At 39.0% G+C, this 20,463-nt stretch overlaps 2 protein-coding genes across 2 annotated transcripts; one reads left to right on the plus strand and one right to left on the minus strand.

The window, feature by feature from the left end:
• Window positions 1-13,898: 13,898 nt before the first annotated feature.
• LOC109001621 lies at window positions 13,899-14,534 on the minus strand. The gene has a single exon (XM_018978972.1). The coding sequence runs from the start codon at window positions 14,532-14,534 to the stop codon at window positions 13,899-13,901; it is 636 nt and encodes a 211-aa protein (XP_018834517.1).
• Window positions 14,535-19,107: 4,573 nt separating this feature from the next.
• Window positions 19,108-20,396, plus strand: LOC118343728. The gene is made up of 2 exons (XM_035693429.1): window positions 19,108-20,083; window positions 20,162-20,396. The coding sequence occupies exons 1-2, from the start codon at window positions 19,444-19,446 to the stop codon at window positions 20,209-20,211; spliced, it is 690 nt and encodes a 229-aa protein (XP_035549322.1). The 5' UTR covers window positions 19,108-19,443; the 3' UTR covers window positions 20,212-20,396.
• The last annotated feature ends 67 nt before the right edge of the window (window positions 20,397-20,463 follow it).

The following is a 20,463-nucleotide window of genomic DNA, read 5'->3' on the forward strand; positions in this document are numbered from 1 at the left end:
ATAATTTCCTGTAGAGAACAAGAGACTATACCAGTTAGCCATGGAATAAGAACTGACTAAGCTTAGGGAAGGATTTAGGCTAAAAGAAATAGAGAAAGAAGAGGTGAACTTTTCTGTGGAAGATACTAAGCGTGCAGATGACAGAGCTCACAAATGTTTACTTATTCAACTTTTGATGGACAAGAACTTAAACAAAGAAGCTTTTAAAGGAACTGTGACTAAAGTTTGGAACCCTAAGGGTTCTGTCTAGTTTATTGAGGTGGGTCATCATCTTTTCTTGGTTGAATTTCAAAAAGATGTTGATATTGTTAGAGTGCTTAATGGTAGACCATGGACTTTTGATAAACATATTATATGCATACAACTATTTGATAAAAGTCCCCCCCCTAATGAGATGATTTTTAATCAAGAACCTTTATGGGTTCAACTACATGGCTTGCCTCTTGCAGCCATGACAGTGGATGGGGGAAAGAAAATTGGCTCTACAATTGTGGAAGTGCTTTTTGTGGATGTGGATGGGGATGGACTTGGATGGGGAAAACTTCTCAGAATAAGAGTCAACATGGATATTACAAAGCCTATTCCTCGTGGGAAATTAATTAGAGTAGAAGGCAAATAAAGGTGGATTGATTTTGAATACGAAAGATTGCCTTCATTCTGTTTTCAATGTGGGGTTATAAAACATGTTGGTCGTGTATGTGCAATGGATAGATCAACTCTTAATTCTATAGATACTTCTAATATTCAATATGGTAAATGGTTGAGGGCCATAGCCTTTAATTTAATGGGAAGTGGAGAAAAAAGATTAGAGGGAAGTGGCTTTAGAAGTCAATACAATGGCTTAGGAAGTGGGGAGGGTCCAAGCAGTGGGGCTTTGATCAATGTTTCAAGAAGTCAGGCACATGACCAACAAGCTGAAAGTTTCAACAAGACTGCAATAGCTAAAGGAGAACAAATTTCATGTCTTGATCAACAAAGGCAAGAAGGGTTAACACAAGAACAGACAAGAAATCAACAAGGAAAGGGGTTTAAAGTTTTAAAGTTACAGGATGAAGTTCAAGAAAAATTCAGCAATAATGTTTTGTTGCCAAAAGAAAGCCTGATCAGTTCTAACATCTCTGACAGTAATCCAGTGCAGCTTGAGCGGGTATTTTCTAATCCTTTGGGTTGGAAGAGAAGAGCAAGAGCATTAACTGTCTCAACATCAGAAGCAATGGTAACTGACAACATCAGCAGAGTTTTTACAAGAGGAAGAAAAAGGGAAAAAGCATCAAATGATAGTGAGAATATTCAAATGATCACCAAGAAACAGAAAGAGGAGCTCAATCCTGGAAGGAGCCTAAATCAGGAGGTTTTGGTGGTGGCTGTTGAGCAGCTCCACCAATCCTAATGACATGCTTAACTTGGAACTATTGAGGGCTTGGGAACTCTCGAACAGTTCGTGAACTTCACTTTTTAGTGAAGCAAAAGAGCCCAAATATCCTCTTCCTCATTGAAACAAAGAGTTCGAGAGAGAGGATTGAACAAATCAGGATTAGTATTGGTTTTGATAGAAGTTTTACTGTTAATGCAAAAGGGTCTAGTGGAGGTTTAGCCATGATGTGGAATTCTGCTATGGATATAGAGGTTATCACTTATACCAGTTTTCAAATCTCGGTTAAAGTAAATGATTCCAGATTTGGAAAGATATGGACTATCACAGGGTTTTATGGACATTCAGTAACTGCAAAAAAATAGGGAAGTTGGCAATTTCTTAGGCTTCTACAACCTAAAGACAATAGCCCATGGTTGTGCATAGGTGATTTCAACGAAATTCTATATCAATATGAGAAATGGGGAGGAGCTCAAAGATCTTTTGCTCAAATGCAAGGATTCAGGAAAGCTTTTCAAGATTGTGACTTAAGTGACTTGGGATATAATGAACTCAAACATACCTGGTCTAACAACAGAGAAGGATCAGAATTCACGAAGGAGAGGCTAGATAGAGTATGTGCAAACACCACTTGTCTTACCATGTATCCCTCAATAGAGGTCTCAACAATTGCAACAAGTTTTTCATATCATTATCCTCTTTTGACAGTCTTGAACACACAAACACAACCTGCCAGTAGAAAAGAAAGGTTGTTCATATATGATTACAGTTGGGGAATTAATTATGAGTGCAAGGACTTAATTTCAATTGCTTGGCATGCTCAAAACAGATATGCAAATTCCTAAGAAGGTTTGAAAATCAAGATGCTCAAGTGTAAAAGACAATTATTGAAATGGACTAAGAACAAGGAGACAAAAGTTTCTGACTCAATTAAGGTGCAACAAGAAAAGATTTTACATCTTCAAGCAAGAAACAAAGGTGCTGATATTGTAGAAATACAACAGATTCAGAGGCTGATTAATTGGAGATTGGAACAAGAAGAAGTGAAGTGGAAACAAAGGTCCAAACAAAGATGGCTTAAAGGGGAGATAGAAACACAAGTTATTTTCACAAGTGTGCTTCTCAAAAGCACAAAATTAATACTATTAACCGCATCTATGATGGAGAGGGGCATCTTCAAACTTCTGAACAAGTCATTAATCAAACTTTTCAAGATTTCTTCACTAATCTATTTTCTACTTCAAATCCAGAGGGTCAACAGCAGTGTGTAGAGACGATGCCAAGGGTGGTCACATATGAGATGAACCAAATGCTCTAGAAAGATTTTGAATTTTCAGAGGTTCAAATTCCAATTCATAATATGAATCCTATGAGTTCCCCAGGTCCATATGGGTTTTCAGCTGGTTTCTTTCAACAACGTTGGGGTGTTATAGGTAAAGAATTTTGTGAGGCAGTTCCTATAGCCCTTAACACCAACAATTGGGACAGCTCTATTAATGAGACTTTCATAGTGTTAATCCCGAAGGTCAGAAACCCCAAAGCTGTAACATAATTCAGACCTATTAGTTTGTATAATGTGATGTATAAGGTTATAGCCAAAGCAATAGCAAACAAATTGAAGAACATTCTACCTAGCATCATTTCAACAACTTAGACTGCATTTATACCAGAGAGGATGATAGCAGACAGTGTTATTGTTGCTTATGAAGCTATTCACTCAATGCAGTCCAAAATGAAGGGTTCAAAAGGATTTATGGCTCTTAAGATAGACATGAGTAAAGCTTACGACAGATTGGAGTGGTCGTTTATTGAATCAATAATGAGGAAGATGGGTTTCAACAGAAAATGAATTGCTCTTATTTCAAGATGTATTTCAACTGTCTCTTACTCATTGTTAATCAATGGCATTCCACAACCTAATTTTCAGCCATCTCGTGTAGTTAGACAGGGTGATCCACTATCACCCTATCTATTTATATTATGCTTAGAAGCACTCACTCAGTTGATCAATAAGGCAGAGCTGGCTAGACAAATCATAGGGATTCCTATTGCTAGAGGGAAACAGCATATCAGTCATTTGTTTTTTCTAGATGACTGTATGCTTTTTTGTCAGGCAGTAGAGTTGGAATGGAGGAAGATTATGGATATTGTTAGGCAATATGAGGAAGCATCTGGCCAGAGAATGAACAAAGACAAGTCCTCTCTCTTTGTCAGTAAAAATACCAGAGTCAAATCCTTTTCAGTAAAAATACCAGAGTCAAATCTTTTTCAGTAAAAAGATAAGTTCTTGGAAGCGTTCAAGGCCATTCTAGACAAAGTCAATACTACAATGAGCAATCGGAAGCACAAATTCCTATCACAAGTAGGGAGAGAGATTATGCTCAAATCTGTCATTCAAGCAATTCCCACTTATTAAATGAGAGTTTTTAAACTTCCTAAATCATTATTGAGGCAGCTAAATAGTTTGATGAAAGGGTATTTGTAACACCCAGCATTTTAGTGTATTTTTTATTAAATTAAATATTAGTTCTCTTGTTTTAAGTCTATCAGATTTTTAGTTGGTTTATTTTTATGATTTTTATTTTGTGAAAATTATTTTGATGTGCTATCTTATTATTAATTATGGTTATGCATTTAAATTACTTTTCATTTTAAATTAATTTATTGTTGGAGTTAATTATTGAGATTTTCATTTAATCATTACGTTTGAATTATTTTATTTAATTCACTATTTTGAAATCATTTTTGTGACCCAAGATGTTAGGATTGGACCTCATTTCTTTCCCTTTCTTTTTCTTTCCCCTTTTTCTTTCTTCTCCTTTTCTTTTTCCCCCAATTCTTTTTCTTCTTTCTCTCTCCACGAGCGCGCGACCTGCTCTCTTCTCTCCCCCATTCATTTTCCTCCTCCACCCACAGAACCGTCGTGCGCCGTTGCATCGCCGTCACGCCGCTTCTGGCCACCATCTTCTCACCACATCCTCCTTGACCTCTTAGCAACCTAATGCACCCATTCTCAGCTCTGATCTGTCACCGGTGAAATACATCCAACTCCATTTCCATTTTGGTTTTTTTGGTCTTCAACCGCCCTCTACACCGCCACCCACATCCAACTGCCACCACCATTAGCTTTACCGACATCCCTAAGTCATTCCCTTGTAATCTAAAGTCTTCGTTTGTCCCCATTCGAAATCTTGCATTTTGAGACCCACGGCCATAATGCATTTTGTATTGTCCTGTTGCTGTGTCGCCACCTCTTGCACCTCCGTGATCCTCCAAAAATTATAATATAGCACTGTGAGTATTTTCCCAAAGAACTTTCATGATTTAAATATATTTTTGCAATAACTCATTTTACTGTAAATTGGTTGGTTATGCTGGACTGAGTCTAAGGAGTAAGGGGGTCGAATGGATTGGAGGATGGAGTTGTTTGTGTGTTTTGGACTGTGTTGTGAATTGTTGGATGTTGGATATTGAGTCGTTCATGTACATTGCATATTTGCATGCATGATCATGTTTGTAAATGAAAACTGGGTTTTCGTGTAATTGTATTCATGTTCATGTCTTTATTGAAAACTGGGCTTTCATGTGAGAAAGGATTTTTGGGTGCGCGTGTATCACGACCCCAAGCCGAGATGGGGCATTATCTTGGTGGAGCCCCCCTGGTCACTCGGGAGCGGAATATACTGAGTGATGTCCCATGAGTTGTCGTTGGGCGACAACGGGATCGGATGAGATGGTAACGCTCTCGTGCCGACTCCGTGGCCCTTCTGCTGGAGGGGCAAGAGGATGCTTGGCCATGTACGCGCTGGGTGCAGAATTGGGCATCGTGCATTACTTTGCATGGCGAAGGGAGCCAGAGTGTTCGGATGGTCCCTATGGGAGATCATGGTGCATACGGTAAAATGGATTATTGGACTATCTTTTGAGAAAATAGCGTGTGTTGGATATGGATTTTGTGTGAATCATTTTCTGGAAAAATGATGAATTATTGTTTCGGAACATTTTCTGGGAAAATGTTTTACGGATATGTTTGGGCCAAAATGAGATTTTGGCGTGCGCTGGAAAATATTCACTTTCAGAGGAAATGATGTTTTGGGTATAATGCATATTTCATCATATGCATGCATTATTGTTGGTTGCATTATTGTATTTTTATTCTCAAGGGTTGTTTGGATTATACTTACTTGCGGTACCTTTTATGGTAACGCAGATTTTGATGCAGATGATGCTGAGGGTCAGCCTAAGGATTCGGCTCCGCCTGAGGAGTGATTGAGATCACTCAATTTTGTATTTATCCTTGTATTATATTTATTTTGGGATGCTGTATAACTCTCTTTAAACATTTTACCTAAGTAAATTTGTATTAAAAATTCTGGTACTTAGTTGACTTGCTTAAATTATCCGCTACGTTGTTTATTATACACTTTTGCATGTACACACACTCCGCACTATCGTTGGGATGCATGACCATGTTGTCATCATCCAGGTGTCTTGATTCCCGAGTTTCCGTACATGGGGGTCAGGCGCACCATAGTATTGGTGGGGTTAGGTAAATCAAGAAAAAAGGATTAGTTGGATGAGTTGGTCTCAGATGGGGAAATCTAAAGAAATGGGAGGTCTTGGGTTTAGAGATTTTGAAAATTTTAATCTTGCTTTGTTAGCAAAGCAAGGTTAGAGAATTCTATTATATCCTAATTCTTTATCTTCTAGAGTGTTAAAGCTTAAATATATTCCCAAATCGGATTTTCTTAATGCAAAAGTGGGAAGTAACTCATCCTACATTTGGAGAAGTATTCTATGAGCAAGAGAACTTCTACAACAAGGACTTCATTGGAGAATAGGAAATGGGAAGTCTGTGAGAATATGGTCTGATCCATGGTTGCCACAGCCTACAACTTACATACCTCAAAGTGGTAACAAATCATTGGGTGTAGAAGCTAAAGTGGAAGCTGGAATGGAATCTACCTTTAATTGATAGAATTTTTTGCAACAAGGAAGCTGAGCTTATCAAGCATGTGGCACCCCCGACCCCCTTTAAATAAAAACACTGGGATTGAGACGCCCGGATGGTGACAACACGGTCACGCACCCCAACAAAATGTGCGCAAGTGTGTGCAACATACAAAAGTGCACAACAAAAATCGCAGCGGATAATATAATAAGTCAACTAAGTACCAGAAATTTAAATACAGGTATCCAAAATAATTTATCTTTAAAAAGTTATACAGTCATCCCAAATATATTACAAAAGGTAAATACATAAAAGACTAGGATAATAAATATCGATGCACGAGAGTAATCCCAGATCGCTCTCCCAATGGAGCCAAAGCCTAAGACTCATCATCCTCATCTGCATCAAAATCTGCGATACCATAAAACGGTACCGCAGGTAAGTATAACCCAAATAACCACATAATAAAAATGCATTAAATGAGACCAACATGCATGCATAAAAAAGAAATATATATTTCTCTCAAAACATCATTTTCTCCGAAAATGATTATTTCCAACACACGCCAAAATCCCATTCGGCCCAAATTATCCGTAAAACATTTTTCCCAGAAAAATGATTTACGCGAAACCCAACCATTTATCGGACACTATAGGCGGACTCACAGGCGGGACTATACCACCATCCCTGCTTACCACCATCCCTACCGCGTGCACCGTAGGCGGGAATCACAGGCGGGACACAACCACCATCCTGACTTACCACCATCCCTACCGCGTGCACCGTAGGCGGGAATCACAAGCGGGACTCTACCACCGTCCCTCCTTACCACCATCCCTACAATTCATTTCCACACAATGGATACATATGAGAGTACTATAGGCAGGAATCATAGGCGGGACTCTACCACCATCCCTGCTTATCACCATCCCTACTGCATGCACCGTAGGCGGGAATCACAGGCGGGACACAACCACCATCCCTATTTACCACCATCCCTACTACATGCACCATAGGCGGGAATCGCAGGCAGGACTCTACCACCGTCCCTGCTTACCACTATCCCTACAGTCTCTTTCCCTTTTTCTCAAATCAATCAAAACAAACACTTCAACATATTCAAATCATTTTTCACACATGAAATTATAATTTTCCAAATCACACATGCACATGAATGCAATACACGAAAATCCAGTTTTCTTTATAAACATGATCATGCATGCAAAAATGATATGTACATGCACCAACACTGATCCATAACCATCAACAACCAATAACCAATTCAATCAAACCAACCAAACAACTCCAATCACAAATCCATCTGACCCCCGAACTCCTCGGACTCAGTCCGGCATGTCAAACATGTAATAGCCCGCTAGAAATTCATTTGTGGAATTTCTATTGACTTTAGGAATCTCGTGAAAACCCCATAAGTTTTTACGAATCGACCAATCGCATAGGTTTTAGTCTGTCAACATAGTCAGTGTTATCACTCACTATGGTGCTAGTAATATGAGTTTAATTATTTGAGGTAGTTAGAAGTGTCAGAATGCGTTATGGTCTACGCCATTAGACTCAGAGGATTATTTAGGATTTTATGGTGCAATAACTTATTTTCATAATTCCGGACGAAACGTCTGTTGAAAATTGTGAAATTATTTTTAGGGGCACTTCGGGGTTGAATTTCGTTAAACGATTTTCACTATAAGTTAATATGAATATTTAGAATTTTTTAGTACTAAGTTTATTATGTATTTTTTTGGAGTGAATAGTAACCTCGATAAGCACACCCATTGCAGTGTTTTCAAAATCACAGTGTGGAATGTCCAAATTAGGTTAGAGAAGTTTTATTTGGACACTTGGCAAGATTTTAGCCACACTTAGTGAATGGTATTAGACACTTGACACAAAGAAGAACCATTAGATAGATTTGTGAAGGAATCAAGGTGTGAGATCATGCCACCTAAGCAAAGTTGTGTTTCATCTGTTCAACCAAATTGTGCCAGACCAAAGAGGGTTTCAACCCTAGCAAAACCCTAAATGATTGGAATCCAATTGAAACCCCAAAAGCTTGGTTGAAACCAAAACCCTAAATGGTTTTCCCAAACCCTAAAGTTGGCCTCCAAACCCTTTTTAATCCGATTTCTAGCATTGTGTTTAATCACTTGATTAAATCACTTCCACATGCTATTAATTAATCAAATCCTTGTTATGACATCATTATTCAACCTTTTAAACCTTGGGAATTTGATTGGGCCAAGAAAAATTGATTTTGGGCTTGATAGCATCTCAAACCCTAACCAAACCCCCTTTAAACCCCAAATTGAAGCCCACTTGGTGGGGCCCACCAAGGCCCACGAAATTGGCCACCTTGGCAAAGCTTCTTGGAGAAGTTTCCTCCCCACATGGCAGACCATCCACTGCCATTGGCTGCATCCAATAGTGCCTTGATGTGAAGGAGAAATCCACTCCATCAACCTCCATCTTTCACAGCTGCTGCAAGTAGTCTCTGCCCCTCTCTATTCTCCACTTTATGTCACATATCCACCTCCAATCAAGGGTCATTCAAGCCCATAACTTCTCCCTCCAGAAGTCTAAAGTCGTGCAAGACATACTTCTCTCCATTTTATCACTTCTTTCTCCCGTTCTTAGAGAGAAACCCAAAAGAGCTCTCTCGGGCAGATTTCTGGGACTTTTTGCGTGGCCATTTACGACCCTTTGTAAGTATTTTCACACGATGATTCCTTCACATAAGTTGTTCGTATTTGAGTCTAGTTTCCGTGGATATATTATTAGTCTCATTCCATTCTCATTTGTTCGGTCAAAAGTATTTTTAACCATGTAAAGGTCATTCTGGGCGTGAAACTGGAGAGTATGTTATGTTTTGGAAGTTTTGACCAAGCTAATGGACTTATCTTGGTCCGAAAATTTTATGGAGTGTTGTTAACATGTGTTTATGAATGTTCATTGAGGTTTTGTTGCATGAATAAAGCTTTTGATGATAGATTTTCTTAGAGTTAGAAACTTGAAAACTGGAAGTGGAAAAACAGTTTCTGTTTGGTGAAAGTTTGAATATTTCGTGGTTTAATCTTATACCAAAGGCTTTGATATTTTTATATGATGATCCTAAGCCTCTTATATAAATGTTAGGATGTTATTTCGAAGATATTTAGTATTATTTTTTAAAGATATGACTTTCTATGCAAGAGGATTTCGGTTAGGCCTAAACTTTGATGTTTTTGAGTTAGATTCATGTTTTATTAAATTTTAGCCATGTGATTTTAAGTTTGATGGTTGGATCTTCTTTAGGACACATTTTTAAACAATGTGATGTGTTAGTTTGAAGATCACATGTCTTTAAGCCATGGATCAAGAGATTGATCATAGTTAGTTGGGAAAATCAGTTTCTGTTTTGGACTAAGTTTAAAACCAAAACTCCAAGTGTTGTTTTGTGTTTTTTGGTGAGTTTTGTTTGATGTTTTAAAGCATGTTTGATCTTAGGATGATGTTATGAATATGTTAGAAGTAAGATTTGATTTTTTGGAATTCTTGGAGATGTTTTTATTAAGGTCAAAACTTGTGATTTAAGGTTTACTTTTTGTTAAAAAGTTTGGGTCTTTTTACAAAAAGTTTGGTATTGATAATTAGCTTTTTCTTAATGGATAGTTTTAAGGGTGTTTTTAAACTTAGGATAGGAAGATCTTTGTTACAAGATTTTGGTTTATTCATGAGTTTTGGAACTTGAAAGAATTGCAACCAAAATAAGACAAATGGCCTATGTAGGTTTCGGCCATAGTGAGTTTTTCATAGTTGTGATTGGTTTTACATTTTTCTGAGTTGAGATTTGAGTTTGGGAGAAAATTTACATGAGGAATGTAAATTTTGGTAATTTTTTGGAATTAGGATATCAAATCCTTAAGTTAGGGGGTAAAATGGTCATTTGTCCACATGTAGAGGGTAAAATGGTAATTTTACTCTAAGTTGTCTCTTTTCACATTTCTAATTGTTAGTAATTAATTTCTAACTTTAGAATAACCTTTTACAGTTCCTCGTGTTTCGCGCTTTATTCTAGTAGAACGCGACGATGGAGGTAAGTTAGCTTTTAACTTACTATCAGTTTAATGTGTATGAGTGATAAGTAAGGGAACTAAATTGTATGTATGCATGTTATCATATGTGCCATGCCAAGTCATTACATATTTATCTGTTACACAGAATTTATTCTGTCATGAATTATTCATCTGTTACAAAAGATATTCTGTCACGTATTCCTATACATTGCAAGCATGTCATGTTAAGTTAAGTATGCCATCTGTTACATGTATTTCATGTCATGTAAGATTCACTGTCACATGTTACACCATGTTATGAAATGTTGTCTGTTATATGGTATGCCATGTTACGAAATGTTGCATGTTACATGTATGCCATGTTATGAAATGTATTCTGTTACATTTATATCTTGAACTATGGCATGTCTGTCATCTTATGTTCATGTCATGTTATGCTACGTCAGGACTTTTATCTTTTATGTCACGATCATGTTACGTTACGTTACGAAATGTCATGTATGCCAGTTAAGTTATCCATGTTAATCACGACCCTAAGCGCTAGGATGGGGTAATATCCTAGTGGAACTCCTTTGTTCACGCTGGAGTGTCTAAATAGGTGTGAAATTCCCTGGGTTGACAAAGTACAGTCAACAGGTTGCGAATGGGGCCTAATTAGCTGGTCACCGGAGCGCGCCAGGCACTAACGCCGATGGTGCCACACATTACGTTACGTGTGTCCACAGCAAGTGTGGCACAAACAAATAAGTCATGGGGCCACAACAACTGTGGAGCATGAAGTATGGGGCCACAACAACTGTGGAGCATACACTACGTGAGACACAACAATTGTGACACGTAGAATACGTGGGGCCACAACAACTGTGGAGTACGTATTAACGCACTCACAGCTGGTATAGAAACCTGTGATGTGATGCGGTAATCGGCAGGGACACACGGCTCAAGGGGACCTGTGTAGCACCCATATGGTCACTTTAATGATTAAGCCTATTGAATAAGATTTCAAGTTCATGTATTTCACGTTCAAGTCATGTTTCAAGTTCACGTTATGTTACGTTCAAGTTTACGTTCACGCAATCATGGTAATCCCATGAGACAAGAATATGTTTTAAGTTCATGTTATGTTATGTTCACATTTACGTTATGTTCCAAGTTCACATTTATGTTATGTCATGCTCAAGTTCATGTTCAAATTATGCATGTTCACGTTCATGTTATGTTTTAAGTCCATGTTATATTTCAAGTTCACGTTCATGCTATGTTTCAAGTCACGTTCATGCTAAGCTTCAGTTTCAGTTTAAGTTATGCCAGTTATGTTATGTTGTATGTCAAGTTATGCTATGATTACTTATGATTTGATTATGCTTTGATGCTTTTACTGCCATGCATGCATCATTAACCTGTGTGGAAGTTTTCTGTTAACTTGCTGAGATTTGTAATCAAATCTCACTATGGTAGTCCCAACTACCATTCCCCCCGAATGGTAGATTTTGTTATAGGATCTGAAGGAGAACCGGGAATCGACCAACTGGAAACGGCCGACTAAGCGACGGTGCGACGTAGATGGTATTACAATAGTTACCTCAGATTACTACTTGTATTGGTGGAGTTCAATCTCCAGCACTCTTTTGATCACAACCTTATGGACTATTATTGTGATCTTAGTTGTTTAGTATGTCATTAAGTATGGAGTATGTTTTAAGTATTTGGGATATTTTAGTTTGGTGCATAGTATTGCTAAAGAAAAAAAAAAATTATCCGCTGCGAATATTGCATAATGCTAGATGCATGTTAGGAATATTGCATCTTATATGTCATGAACGGGGGCAGGTAACCTTGTGTTGCATGTCTCGACACTTCAAATGTCCGTCCGATCCCAAGCGGAATTTGGGGGCGTCACAAAACAAATACAGTGAAATGAGTTAGTGCAAAAATACATTTAAATTATGAAAGTTCTTTGGAGAAATACTTACAGCGCTATATAATAATTTCTGGAGGATCACGGATGCGCAAGAAGTGGAAAAACAGCTGCAGAACAGTGTAAAATACATTGTGGCCGTGGGTCACAGATGCCCACTTTTCAACGGGTGCAAACGAAGACCCAAAATTGATAGGGTAGGGCCTAGGGATGTCGGTGAAGCTAGTGGTGGTGGTGGTTGGCCGTGGGTGGCGGTGCAAATGTTGTTTTAAGGCCAAAAATATCCAAAATGAAAATGGAGTTGGATGTGCTTCACCGGTGACGGATCGGAGCTGGGGTTGGGTCCATTGGGTTGCTAAGGGGTCGAGGATGAAGTGGTGAAGAAATGGTGGCCGAAGGTGGCGCGACGGCGGCGCTGGAGTGAAGAGAACGCCGCGGCTTGGTATGGTACGTGGGGGCTTTTGGCGGCGAGTTAGAGGGTGAGATTTGTGGGGTGGTGTCGCCGGCCGGTGGGGGAGGCAGCGGGCTGGGCGGTGTCGGGCACGGCGGCGCGAGGCAGCGGCTGGGAGGAGAGGAAGGAAACCCACGGTGAGAGAGAGGGTGGACGTTGCGCGCGGGAAGGAAGGGAAAGAAGAAGGAAAAGAAAAAGAAAAGGAAAAGAAAATAGGAAAAGAAAAAATGTAGGGAAAGAAATGAGGTCCAATCCTCATAACTTAGGTCACAAAAATGATCCAACAGAAACGATTTCAAAACCACAAGTTAAATAAAATAATTTAAACGTAATGATAAAGTGAAATTAAAATAATTAAATTCCATAGTAATTAATTTAGAATAAAGAGATTTTAAACGCATGACAATAATTAATAATAAGAAAGCACTTCAAAAATTATTTTCATAAACTAAAAATCATAAAAATAACTCAAATAAAATTTAATAACTATAAAACAAGAGAATAAATTTTTGAATAAATAGAAAAAATCCTTCAGTAAAAAAATACACTAAAATACGGGGTGTTACATCCTCCCCCCTTAAAATAAAATTTCGTCCTCGAAATTTGTAGAGCCAATCATCACGCTAAAACAGGATACCAGATGCAACCAGAACACACTTAATAGAATCACACGACCTCTAACACCCAACGAGAATGGGTACCGCTTGTATAACTTTTCAAACACCCGAGAATAAACCACACATGGCATCCAGAGTCACCGCATACATCCGAGCTTGAACTACTTGTCTCTGATTAGTTCTACCAGCTTGATGACCACCCTGATTCCCTTGGGTCCGACCAGGGCACTCACGATAAAAGTGTCCCGTTTGGCCGCACTTAAAACACTGGTTCCTACCTTGACGGCACTCACCCTCGTGAGCTCTGTTACATCTACCACAAACTGGAGCTCGGCCCCCCATACGTATACCGGTGGCTGCCTGCGCTCAGTCCCCAGTCCTTTGCACAAACTTCTGTGGTGACCCGAAGCTGCTCCCTTCACCATCAATGTTAAGTCGTTTCTTACCCGAAGGGGAGCCTACCACAGCACCTCGCTCTCGCTCAGCAATAGAGGCCACATCGACCAACCTCTGAAAGTTCTAGATTTCCAGGCATGCGACCTGCCTGCGGATTTGAGGGCGCAACCCTTCTTGGAAACGTTTAGCCCGCATCTCTTCAGTAGCAATGAGGTGAAGAGCGAACCGTCCAAGCTCCATAAATTTCCTTGCATACTGCTCGACAGTCATGTCTCCTTGAACCAAATTATTGAACTCCCGAGCCATTTGCCGTCTCACCGAAACAGGGAAGACTCGGTCATCAAATTCCTTCCTAAAACGCTGCCAAGACACAGCAGCCAAGGATCCCAACTCCATTTCTAACAATGACCGCTTGGTCTCCCACCAATTTGCCACATCACCTTGCAGCATATAGCTTCCATATAATACCCTCTGGGCCTCAGTGCATCCACAGACTTCAAACGTTCTTTCCAGATCTTGAATCCACCTTCTAGCCCGTAATGGATCCTCTTCACCAGAAAAGGCAGGGGTCCTATGCGCTAAGAAGCGCTCATAGGTGCACCCGGCCTGCATCGCCCTGTACTGTTCTCTTTGCTGTGGCCGAAAATTCTGTTGGAGGAACTCCGTCATCCTATTTAACGCCCTAGCCATGGCGTAGTTCCCATCACCCCTTGGTAACTCATCTTCAGGCACATCAGTAGGCCTTCTTGGTCTCACCATTCTTCCTATCAAGAGTAATTCTCAACCCCGCTTAATTCCCCAGACAATTCAAACACGATCCAAGCAAAATAAAATAAATTTCTATAAATAAAATAACATACGACCAGATGAATAAAATCAATGAAGTAGTTCACAATAAGATAATTAAAACAATAAAATAACCTGCCAAAAAAATAAAACAAATAAGATAAACGACATACAATAAAATAAATAAACAAGCAAATTAGTATACAATAAAATAAATAAGGTTATTTAACATAAAATAGAAATAACCATAAACTCATAATATAAAATAATTAATTTAACTTACAACACTTTAAAAATTATTTTAAAATAAGAAAATAATTTCTGGTACAATCCTAAGGGACATATAGTTTTACCTAGAGCCGAACTGCTCTGATACCACCTGTGGCGCCCCCGAACCCCTTTAAATAAAAACACTGGGATCGAGATGCCCGGATGGTGACAATACAGTCACGCATCCCAACGAAATGTGCCCAAGTGTATGCAACATACAAAATTGCACAACAAAAATCGTAGCAGATAATATAATAAGTCAACTAAGTACCAGAAATTTAAATACAGGTATCCAAAATAATTTATCTTTAAAAAGTTATACAGTCATCCCAAATATACTACAAAAGGTAAATACATAAAAGACTAGGATAATAAATATTGATGCACGAGAGCAATCCCAGATCGCTCTCCCAATGGAGCTAAAGCCTAAGACTCATCCTCCTCATCTGCATCAAAATCTGTGATACCATAAAACGGTACCGCAGGTAAGTATAACCCAAATAACCACATAATAAAAATGCATTAAATGCGACCAACATGCATGCATAAAAAGAAATATACATTTCTCTCAAAACATCGTTTTCTCCGAAAATGATTATTTCCAACACACGCCAAAATTCCATTATGCCCAAATTATCAGTAAAACATTTTTCCCAGAAAAATGATTTATACGAAATCCAACCATTTATCGGACACTGTAGGCGGACTCACAGGCGGGACTATACCATCATCCCTGCTTACCACCATCCCTACCGCGTGCACCGTAGGCGGAAATCACAGGCGGGACACAACCACCATCCCTGCTTACCACCATCCCTACCGTGTGCACCGTAGGCAGGAATCACAAGCGGAACTCTACCACCGTCCCTCCTTACCACCATCCCTATAGTTCCTTTCCACACAATGGATACATATCAGAGTACTGTAGGCAGGAATCACAGGCGGGACTCTACCACCATCCCTGCTTATCACCATCCCTACTGCATGCACCGTAGGCGGGAATCACAGGCGGGACACAACCACCATCCCTACTGCATGCACCGTAGGCGGGAATCACAGGCGGGACTCTACCACCGTCCCTGCTAACCACCATCCCTACAGTCTCTTTCCCTTTTTCTCAAATCAATCAATCCAAACATTTAAACATATTCAAATCATTTTTCACACATGAAATTATAATTTTCCAAATCACACATGCACATGAATGCAATACACGAAAACTCAGTTTTCTTTACAAACATGATCATGCATGAAATAATGATATGTACATGCACCAACACTAATCCATAACCATCAACAACCAATAACCAATTCAATCAAACCAACCAAACAACTCCAATCACAAATCCATCCGACCCCCGAACTCCTCGAACTCAGTCCGGCATGTCAAACAAATACAGTGAAATGAGTTAGTGCAAAAATACATTTAAATTACGAAAGTTCTTTGGAGAAATACTTACAGCGCTATATAATAATTTCTGGAGGATCACGGATGTGCAAGAAGTGGAAAAACAGCTGCAGAACAGTGTAAAATACACTGTGGCCGTGGGTCACAGATACCCACTTTTCAACGGGTGCAAACGAAGACCCAAAATTGATAGGGTAGGGCCTAGGGATGTCAGTGAAGCTAATGGTGGTGGTGGTTGGCCGTGGGTGGTGGCGTAAATGGTGTTTTAAGGCAAAAAATACCCAAAACGAAAATGGAGTTGGATGTGCTTCACCGGTGACGGATTGGATCTGGGGCTGGGTCCATTGGGTTGCTAAGGGATCGATGATGAAGTGGTGAAGAAATGGTGGCCGGAGGTGGCGCGACGGCGGCGCTGGAGTGAAGAGAACGCCTCGGCTTGGTATGGTGTGTGGGGGCTATTGGTGGCGAGTTAGAGGCTGAGATTTGTTGGGTGGTGTCGGTGGCCGGTGGGGGAGGCAGCGGGCTGGGTGGTGTTGGGCACGGCGACGCGAGGCGGCGGCTGGGAGGAGAGGAAGGAAACGCACGGTGAGAGAGAGGGTGGACGTTGCGCGCGGGAAGGGAGGGAAAGAAGAAGAAAAGGAAAAGAGAAGAAGAAAAAGAAAAAGAAAAGGAAAAGAAAAGAGGAAAAGAAAAAATGTAGGGAAATAAATGAGATCCAATCCTCATAACTTGGGTCACAAAAATGATCCAACATAAACGATTTCAAAACCACAAGTTAAATAAAATAATTTAAACGTAATGGTAAAGTGAAATTAAAATAATTAAATCCCACAGTAATTAATTTAGAATAAAGAGATTTTAAATGCATGACAATAATTAATAATAAGAAAGCACTTCAAAAATTATTTTCATATACTAAAAATCATAAAAATAACTCAAATAAAATTTAATAACTATAAAACAAGAGAATAAATTTTTGAATAAATAGAAAAATCTTTCAGTAAAAAAATACACTAAAATACGGGGTGTTACAAAGCAGTTACCAATCTGCTAGAGTAATCAACAAGACAAATTGATATGGAGAAACAGTGCTAATGGTTGCTTTACAGTGAGAAGTGCATATCATTTACAAGGAGAATTGCAAGATAAGGAAAAAGGGCAAAGTTCTTTCATCAATATTTAGAGAGACCAACAGTGGACCAGATTATGGAAGCTTCACTTACCTCCAGTAGCAAAGAACTTTCTATGGAGAGCATGTAGAAATATATTGCCCACAAAGAACAACCTGTACAAGAGGAAAGTTTTGGAGAATCCAATTTGTCCAATGTGTCTTAGTGAGCCTGAAACAATTGAGCATATTTTGTGGGAGTGTGCCTCAGCAAATGATGTTTTGAGCCAACTATCTAGGAAAATTAAGAAATGTAAGTGGTCTTACAGAAGTTTCAAAGAGTTAATAGAAGACATGTTCAACAAACTTGATAAGCAAGAAATGATGGAGCTATCTTTATCTTTCTGGAATCTATGGTAGAGAAGAAATCAGTTAGTTTTTAAAAATATTTTGTTAGATCCACAGTCTGTGATACGCAGAGTCAATCAAATGAAGCTAGATTTATGTACAGTTGAACCAAGATATGAGCAGCAAGTCAATGTAGAAATCAGAAGCTAGGACAAATCCATGGGTTTGTCCACCTCAAGGATTTTGTAAGATTAACTGGGATGTGGCTGCTGAAAAAAAAAACATTGTAAAATAGGATTAGGAGTAGCAGTCAAAGATGAAATGGGTAACTTTTTGGCAACCTTGAGGAAAAAACAAAGCTCATTACTTGATCCGAACCTAGCAGAGGCTATAGCAGTTGGGATAGCAGCAAAGTTTGGAGTAGAACTGGGAATGAGGAAGGTCATACTAGAAGGAGACTCCAAATAAGTGGTCACTGAACTCAATCTCAAGAATCATATTGGGAGCTACTTTGGGATGATCATAGGTGATACTCAAGCTACGATGGCAAAGTTGGAAGCATGTAGAGTCAATCATGTACACAGGGAGGGCAATTATATTGCCTATCATCTAGCTAAAGCTGCTTTATATGTTTCAAATTACATAGTTAACATGGAGGAAACTCCATTATTTCATCAGATCATGTAATACTTCGTGTTATCAATGAAGTTGTTTCTCAAAAAAACGAATATATATACATTTCTGACCCGCCCCATCGATGTAAAATACGAAGATTTCTGCATGTAATTTGGCCAAAGCCACTCCAACAAAATTACCTTTAAGGACGGAAGTTTCCAATCCAAAAATTTATATTTCATCCAACCCCTAAAATAATTTTATCCCAAAAGGTCTATAACGAAATTAAAGCGTCAAATTCATTTAAAAGCGAATTATTTATTGCGTTGTTAATTCCTTCACATGGGGAATCTTCATTGGACTTTAATATCATGAGTAGTCGCAATCTATATAATTTCTTTAGATCAGAACAAGTTGGCCGACAAACCACTGGCACTGCCATATCTTCAACCCATGCAATTCTATCTATTTATATACCAACACAAAGTTCACAAGGTTCAGTCATTAACATTGTTATATTGTCGTACTAATTAAGTATTATCTTATACTTAATTACACAGTGCAAAGTGGGGCTAATCGACGTGCATCATCTCTAACATTTTCTTGGATGCTTCACCATGCCAAAAAGTCAAAAGAAATAATCAAAAGTATTCCTCCACAATCATTAATCTATACGATGGCGTGTATTTTCGCATCCAATTTCCTGAACAAATAAGTATGTGTGTATAATTTCGTATAAAACAAGTTGCCGACAATGCACTACCAATAATAATTTTGCCTCGTCTCTCACAGTATTCACAATTGACTCCGTCAACCCATGCATTTCTATTTCTTGTGAACATTTATTGAACGCGTTTGTCTACATACAGCTGTGGAAACCACGCTCTCTCTCCTAATCCTAGCTCTATCTTTCTCTGATCTCTGGCTCTCTCTGTTGATGGCAAGAGGAATGGCGGCCTTCCCTACTGGACTCAGGGTCCTTATAAGTACTGTTCTGGTCTTAATCCTTGTTCCTCCAGCTTCTAGTCTTAAGAATAATCATCACTACTGTCCTTCTTCCTGTGGCAATATCCCCAACATCAGCTATCCGTTTCGACTTAAAGGCGATCCACCAAATTGCAGAGACCAAAGGTATGAGCTCTCATGCGATGAGAACAACAACACGTTGTTCTTTACATGGTGGTAGTAAATACTACGTAAGCCAAATCAATTACAACAACTACACAATCCGAATTGTAGACTCAGGTATTCAGGAGGATAATTACTCTTTCATCCCTCGTTATTTTCTAAACCATGATACTTTGGGGCTGCCGGACTGGGATTCATATCCACCATATGGGAGTAGTAGTAACAATTTAACAACGCTAACACTATCAGAAGTTGTGGCTATTGTGAACTGTGAAAAGCCAGTGACTTCAGCTTCCCCTTTCCATTTGAAAACGACTTCTACGAATTGTTCTTATATCAATAAGGGATATGGGTCTTCTTCCAACTCATCTTTTTCTCAAGATTCCAAACGGTACTTATATCTTATTGTTGGCTATGGAGCGAATGTGAGGGATGTGGAGGAGTCATGCACGATAGAGCAAATCTCTCTGACATCGTGGCCAGGACAAATTTATGCTGATCCTAATATTTCCTGTATAGACATCCGCAATTTATTCTCAAATGGTTTTGAGGTTTCATGGTATGGGATTTATTGTGGAATCTGCGGATCATACGATAATTGCTACATACATGAGTACGATAATCAAGTTTCTTGCTACAGATGGGGTGAGTAATTAATAAATTTGAGCTCAGAATTCTAGTGAGATATTTATTATATGTTGATCGATCTATCTCCTCATGCAGGAAATATAAATACTTGGGTTACTTTCTTACGAGAACTGGTCGCACATTAATGAAGAAAAGAACAACCCAGGTGTATGAAGAAAGTTCTTAAAGAAGATAACACAAAATAATACTCTCTGTTTTTCTCATTATCTACAGTACATGGAGTGACTATATTTATAGGCGTAAAACAGATTGTACCCACACTATGTGCCAGCGCATATTCTGTTACACAGATCTCTTCTTAGGTATCTTTATTTGATTCTTCTAGAGTGTGCTGTCGTAGGCTGTGCTTTGAGTAGTGCTTGCGCATAGTAGCTGTA

The sequence above is a fragment of the Juglans regia genome, chromosome 8 (assembly GCF_001411555.2).
Source record: "Juglans regia cultivar Chandler chromosome 8, Walnut 2.0, whole genome shotgun sequence".
NCBI lineage: Eukaryota > Viridiplantae > Streptophyta > Magnoliopsida > Fagales > Juglandaceae > Juglans > Juglans regia.